General features: G+C 41.1%; 1 protein-coding gene across 1 annotated transcript; it reads left to right on the forward strand.

The window, feature by feature from the left end:
• Positions 1–525, forward strand: SERLADRAFT_434047 (uncharacterized protein; the record flags this gene model as incomplete). Its single annotated transcript, XM_007314326.1, has 2 exons — positions 1–109; positions 182–525. The coding sequence occupies 2 exons, from the start codon at positions 1–3 to the stop codon at positions 523–525; spliced, it is 453 nt and encodes a 150-aa protein (XP_007314388.1).
• Positions 526–7,168: the final 6,643 nt, after the last annotated feature.

Genomic DNA, 7,168 nt, shown 5'->3' on the forward strand with positions numbered 1-7,168 from the left:
ATGCCCCCCAAAGCACCCAAAGTGCCACCTTCCGTCAACATTCCCTCTAATCAGACTAACACCAGTGTCTCTGTAGAAAATGCTAGCACCACCAGCCCAAAATCATCTGGTAGCATAAAAAATTAGCTTGGTGGTGTCAAGTCTCCAGTGTCTATCTGTGCTCCCACCACCTCATCTGTAGCAACTATCAGCAGCAAGCGCTCAGCACGGGATGCTGCACTCTCAGACAATGATGCCAAGAATGGTGCTACCATCATATCTCACACCAAGAGTGCAAGCAATGCCAGCAGAGGCTCTAACAAGGCCACATGCAACACTGCTTCCAATGCTCTCAGTGGGTTGAACGACCAGTTGGGGGAAATCATCCCCATCTTCAAGGACTTCAACTCCAAACCCAACATTAGCCTTGCTCCACCTGCCTCCCCAGTTATTGCCCCTTCTCAAACAGCTTTGGTGGAAAAACACTTCACCATGTCTACCATTGTGCCGCCCATCACCACTACCTCACTTACTCTGTTACGATAACACAATTGTCGGACCTTTCCTTCTTTTTCATTCTCCGCTTTAACCTTGAACACTTTAGCTTTCACACATAGTGCCACGCGGCACTTCCCCTTGTGTTCAAAACTCCTCTTTCTTGCGCCGTGTTGCCTTATTCTTATTTTAGATACAATTCTCTCACACAGTGGAGCTGGTCATGCGGGCTAGGCCCCATGACATCATCAGCCACTAACTTTATCAACTGTACAGTACATAAGTACAAATACTCTGTATTAGTATATATGCCCCAATAGATCCAGGAGACTCCTCAGCGAGTCCTCCTGTTGTTAACCAACAAACTCTCTGCAGCCTAAGGGATAACCACTCCCCATTTACTACCTTTATAGTGTGTTCCTGTGTGCGCCAGAGTGACTAACTCTTGGTTTTTATATACTCCCCCTTCTGCAACTGGTGCCTTACAAGGCAGCTTATCCATGCAGCTGGCCCGTGCTCATTGTTGTGCCGCTATCGCATTCTGTGGGAATCAATTTTTCTTATTGCATTCCCATCATGTCGTGGTTATCCGATTTATTCCCTGTCACTCCTGTCACTCTTGGACTAGAAATCACGGTCGGCATTCCATTACTCTTATCCTTTTTCTTTTTATTTTCCATTCATACTCATGTCCTATTGTATTTACAATAAAGAAGGATGGTTGTAGACCCTCAAAAAGATATCCAGACAACATAGCAATGATCCAACACTGTGTCTGGGAATACTTTGGAGGAATATTGATAAGCAAGACAGGCTATGAATCAGCACCTTCTCATGGGCTTACTGATACAGCCTATCGTACACCTCTTACCAATACTCTCTCTCATGCAATTAGTAAGTACAATAGATCAGACCACTTTCTCTCTCTTTTCTTATTGGTTAGTTGGTTGGTCAGACCACTTTCTCAACTCTTCCTTCTTTTGTTCTGACCGTTGCTGTTCACTATATAAGGAAGTACATACTCGGTGTATTGTTCCTTAGTTCAATATTAGTTTGGATTTGTGCTTATACTGATACTCTTCAACCTCAGTACTCTCATTAACCACCCTCTTTAGGGACTTGACCAGACATCCGTTGTTGTTATATAGCTTCGTATTTGTTGCCTGACACATTCATGATGCAATATAACAACTACCTGGGAGTTGACAGCTCTGTCAAGTTATTACATCTGTTTGAACAGGATGTCATAGCCATGGACACATACCTCAGTCTCCTTGAATCCAACAAACTTTGCAAGGCATATGTAAAGTCAAAGCTGGAGTAAGATAGACAATGTGGATGGAGTTACCTTACTGTATTGCTTGCCAATGTTTTTTTGATTGTGCACTGTGTCTTTAACAAATCTATTGCTTTGTTTTTGTGCACTGAATCTGAATGGATTATCACACACAAATCATATTGTAAGGATACAAAAAATTGTAAACTAAAGCAGGCCCCTTCTACCTAGCTCCTGCTAATAATTAATCCACATAGCACAGGTAATCTGATCATGCCAATTATTGGCTGTAGTATGGTTTGCCTCCTTCGGTAGGGTGTGAAAAAGCTCACCATTGTTAACCTCGGGAGTAGGGTTGAGGAGGTCAATGTCAGAGGGATTATGGGCCTTGATGAAGTTGTGCAGCATACAGACAGCTGGTGGAACCTTGGCTTGGATGGACATGTTGTACTCTAGTGACCCTCAGAATCCCAAATTGGCCCTTCAAAACACCAAATATTTGCTCCACAACATTTTGGGCAGATGCATGGCATAGATTAAAATATTCCTCAGGATTTTGAGGTCTAAAAAACAATTTTTAGTCTACTGTAACATAGTAAATAGACACTGTACATTACCCACAATTTCCCAATTATATTTGGCCAAATGATAGCAGACACCTCTGTAGGGGACCAGCAATTGGTTACATGAAGGAAAACCTGCATCAGTGAGATAGTAGCAATGATAAGGGATGTGCAGGTTATGGGTCTGAGCATCATGGAACAGGCTGGTGTCTGCAACTGATCCTTCCAGCCGCTAAGCACATATATGAACTTCATGTCAAAGTCACAGCACATCAAGCAGTTCTAGGTGACTGAACCCATCCAATTGTGAGAGGCCGCACATTCTGCAGCAGAAGGACTGTAAACAATATGGGTGCCATCAATTGTACCAATGGCACCCATGAAATGGCAAAGCTTTGGGTTATTGCTGTTGGCAAATAGTGTAGAGACATTAGCATCTGGTAGACATACACACACATTGTAGATATTAGGGCAAGTGAAAGCTTTGAGCATTCCCTTGAAGTATCTAGAAACTGTGTCATTGGAGCGCTGGGGATGTTTGGCAATGTGGCGGATGGACAATCCTGTCACACATGTGTACAGAAAAATGGCAAGTTGTTCTTCAGTCAATACATGTTTTGAATCTGAGTATCCATTGGCCTGCAGTAAATCTAACAACTTTGAGCAAACTTCCTGCCACACCCCAAGCTCTGTCCTGATATGATCAGAATGCCCATCTATCAATTCCCTGACCCATCTATAGCCTGTCAGGATTGAGTTGTGGTACAGTCTTGGTTTGGGCTGTTGCACTTGCTCTTCCACTATAGCCCAAGTAGTGTGTGTGATCAATTCAATGATGATAGAAGCTAGTTTTGACATCTGTAAACGGGCCAAGTACATCCATGTCAGAAAAATCCATTTCAGACATTGTGGCAACCTGAAGTAATCCTATGCCAGCTGACAATCTGATGAGTCCATGACCAGACTCTGATCATGAGAGATGAGGTAATTAGGCCTACCAGCAGAAGTGATAAAAGCAGAACAGCAGATCACCTACATTAGGAAAACATGATTTTGCTATAGTTGGATATAGATAGGTAATTATGCAAATATAGCAATTGTGGCAAAAAGTGCATCTAAAATGATCTATATCAGTTTATAGTGAATCATATTGGAATAAATTTAGTAGCTGTGACACGTATAGTAATTAGTTCCACCTAAAGCATATCAGAGTGGATTAAAGCATTTAGTGACACTATACCAAATTTAATTATTTATTACCTAGAGTCATAATTAATGAGGATGCTAGTTATATCAATCAACACTACAAAATATATCTAGTGTAAAATCTTGCTGGCTATCTTGTATGTACATGCTAAGTTAGCCAGTGTGAATTTATCCTTGAAGCCAAAATTTGAAGTGCTGACATATGTGAGCAAAGTGGCCGGCTCAACGCGTGGGAAAGCGTTCAATCGGAGCTTAAATGACCCAAAAAGCGGTCAAACCTCTCTATAGTGTTTTGTCAACTGTGGGAAAGTGCTACTGCACTGCAGCGCAGTTGCGCCTCCCTCCCTGTCACACAGTGCCAACAATGCTGCACAAAATTTTAAGTCTTGCTATTCTACCAAGGTATCATTCTTGTAACAACCAAGAGTTAGTTACTCTGGCGCACACAAAAACACACTATAAAGAAGATGATGAGGGAGTGGTTACCCCTTAGGCTGCAGAGAGTTTGTTGGTACACAACAGGAGGACTCGCTGAGGAGTCTCCTGGATCTATTGGGGTATATATACTACTACAGGGTTGTTTGTACATGTGTACTATACAGTTGATAGAGACAGTGGCTGATGATGTCATGGGGCCTAGCCCGCATGACCAGCTCCACTGTGTGAGAGAATTGTGTCTGAAATAAGAAGAAAGGCAACGCGGCGCGAGAAAGAGGAGTTTGGACAAAAGGGGAAAGTGCCACGTGGCACCATGGGTGAAGGTTAAAGTACAAGGTTAAAGCGGAGAGTGAAAATAAAGGAAAGGTCCGAAAATTGTGTTATTGTAACAATTCTAGCCTGGCTACTAGTAGAGAGTAGCCAGACTGCAAAATCTTTCTCTCACCAGACTCAACTGCAAGTACCAGATGGAGATGGCTGCCACCCCAACACCGATGCCCTACAAACAGTTTGTAAGCCCCAGTATGGTGTGTTATTGTTTGTTTATTCTGAATTACTATTCTGCTAGAGGCCATTTTTTGCTAATGACGACTTCTCCATCACCACCTCCTTCAACCTTCAACCCAACCTAGACAGCCCCAAATATGTCAATGCCAAAATAAAAAGGTCTTTCTTACTTATTCTACACTGATACATTACTATTTACAATTCCTAGGCTACTTCTGGAAGACCTAATATAAGAAAGATGATGATGTGGCATCATTTTTCTAGCTCTAGTAGCATGCATGGTAAGTGTTCATTTGTTCGTTTATTTATAAAATAAACTAACAATCAAAAGTGTCTACCAGCTTGAATATGTTTTACTAGGTGCTGTCAATAATGCTATAATAGAATTCTCAGAGACGGCATTTTCTGCCAGGTACATCACCTTAATCACCATAGATCTCTACTTATTATACTTTTATGAGATGGGATTATGATATGAAATGCTCTCCTATATACTTGGCAGAATATTTGATAATTTGATGAATATGTTTGGTAAGAGCTCACTACATATATATTGTAACATTTTCGTAACTTCAAGTATTTTTATAGGAATAGTTGTAGGAATAATTGTACAGCATTAGGGCAATCTGACGTTGTTTTATAGATGTTACTGCTGCAGCATTTTTTGAAATCAATATAATTTGCTTTAATATTGTTTTTTTTGGATATAATTGAGTATGGATCGATATAATCCATTTAGAGTGAATTAGAGTAAATTATAGTCAAAAAGTACAAGGTCATTTTTGTTTTAACAACTGTGCTATAAACCACTTTTTACAATATAGCAATACTCTAAACTGATATTTATTGATATTTATGCATTTAGAGTAGGGGACTGCGCAAGAATTGCACTTATAGATATAACAGATATAAATGCAATTTATTGCATTTATATCCAAGTCATGTTTTCCTGATGTATCAGGCTGCCATTTCAGGCCTAACCAGAATATTGAGGAGAACATGAACAGGTCTAATCAGATTAATATTTATACTGTTTATTGCACTGTACATCTTGTAAGTTCTGGCATATTTTTCAAGTAGCATAATTTCAATAAGATTGCTTGAGCTGTTTCTCGCAACTGGCAAAGGACTCTCTTCAACTCTTGGTGTAGAATGGTAGTCATTGTAGGATCGCGGGTGAATTAGGGTGGTGAGCACTCATAATTACTAATCATGATGTCAAATGCTCCACTGTGAGCCACCCAAACATATATACTCAGTGGGCAACACCTCTTTGAAACAACTGACCTCTGTTCAACGCCGCCAACACAGAGCTCAAGGAGGTTCAAGGCAATCTAAATGTACTATTTCAGTACTAGTACAAAGGTATATGTTTTTACATGGTCCTTGTTCTAGTTTTTGTTGCCTTATAGTTATATTTAGCAGACAGTCATAGCCAACGACCTGATAGACTATCACACCAATTGGAACATAGTCTATTCCTCCTAGACAGGCCAGGATTCCAATGGAGTAAATGGTAAGTCCCATTTGTCAATCAGTTTTTACAGTATATACACTAAACATTGTGTTGTAGGTTTAACTTCATGCTCAAGTTATAGCTCACCCAACTCATAGCACTACAAGTGTAGTGTAGTGTAGTGCATATATACAATACTTAATTTATTGTTAGCATCTGCAATCAATTTTTTCTTTTGGTTTCTGTCCTTGTGCACTGCTTAAGTTCAAAAGCTTTTAGTGGGAGAAGTTACTGGTGAGACCTTTTCACAGTGTTTTGTATCTAATCTGTTTCTGGCAGCCTTACCAGGTCACATTCGGCTGAATCATGTAAAATGGATTTTTCCGACACACTGTTGGCTGGTGATTAGCTGGTGATTAGCTACAGTATTCAAACCATCCTGCCCCTCTGCATCACAAGTATCATCTCCTTCCATGCGAGTTGCAGGATTGGTGTCTGGGTTCATATAGGCGGTATAGCTGATAGCTGATAACATAGTGTCCTAGTAATATCTTATCGATGGGTCACAGAACTCTACATGATTGCGTCTCTGCTAGAGTGGCAAGGCTTTGGCCGGGGACGAAAATAAAAAGAAGGAAAAAAAGAAAAAAAAACCGATCCCGTACGGGCCCTTAAGAATCGGAAAAAATGGGCACAATTAGGTTGGATTCGGTAGGAAAATTGTCGCTTCCGACTGGGATTGAGTACTGGTGCCGGTTACACAGTAGCCGGGGTCCTATAGTTGTCTAGGAATTTGCTCACACGATCACTAGAAGTCAGACCTCTCCCTTCTTGGCCTCTACTTGAATCTCATTCAAACGTCTCATTAATATGGTTGTAGTCAATCCAGACTCACACCACGACCAATTTGATTATTCCTCGCATACTTCTCGAATCACGCCACAGTCCGCTGAGACTCCAAGGTTGTCGTCTCGAGCCTCTACCGCACTACCCCTTCTGGTGTCAGTGGATTCTCTGGTCCAACAACCTCCAGTTTCTCTAACGTCTCAAAACTCCAGATCAGAATCTAATCCCTTGTTGTCCATGGAAGTTCCACCCGTAAACTCAAAGCTCTTAGACCGCCAGTCTATTTTCCCTCCATATCGCGGTCTACGAAAATCAACTTCCGTCGACTCTTTTATTGATTGTGAGCGGTCGGTTTTGGTAGAAGGCAGGAGTCGACGTAAACCTCAATTTAGTACTAACTTG

The sequence above is a fragment of the Serpula lacrymans genome (genome assembly GCF_000218685.1).
Source record: "Serpula lacrymans var. lacrymans S7.9 unplaced genomic scaffold SERLAscaffold_3, whole genome shotgun sequence".
Taxonomy (NCBI): Eukaryota; Fungi; Basidiomycota; class Agaricomycetes; order Boletales; family Serpulaceae; genus Serpula; species Serpula lacrymans.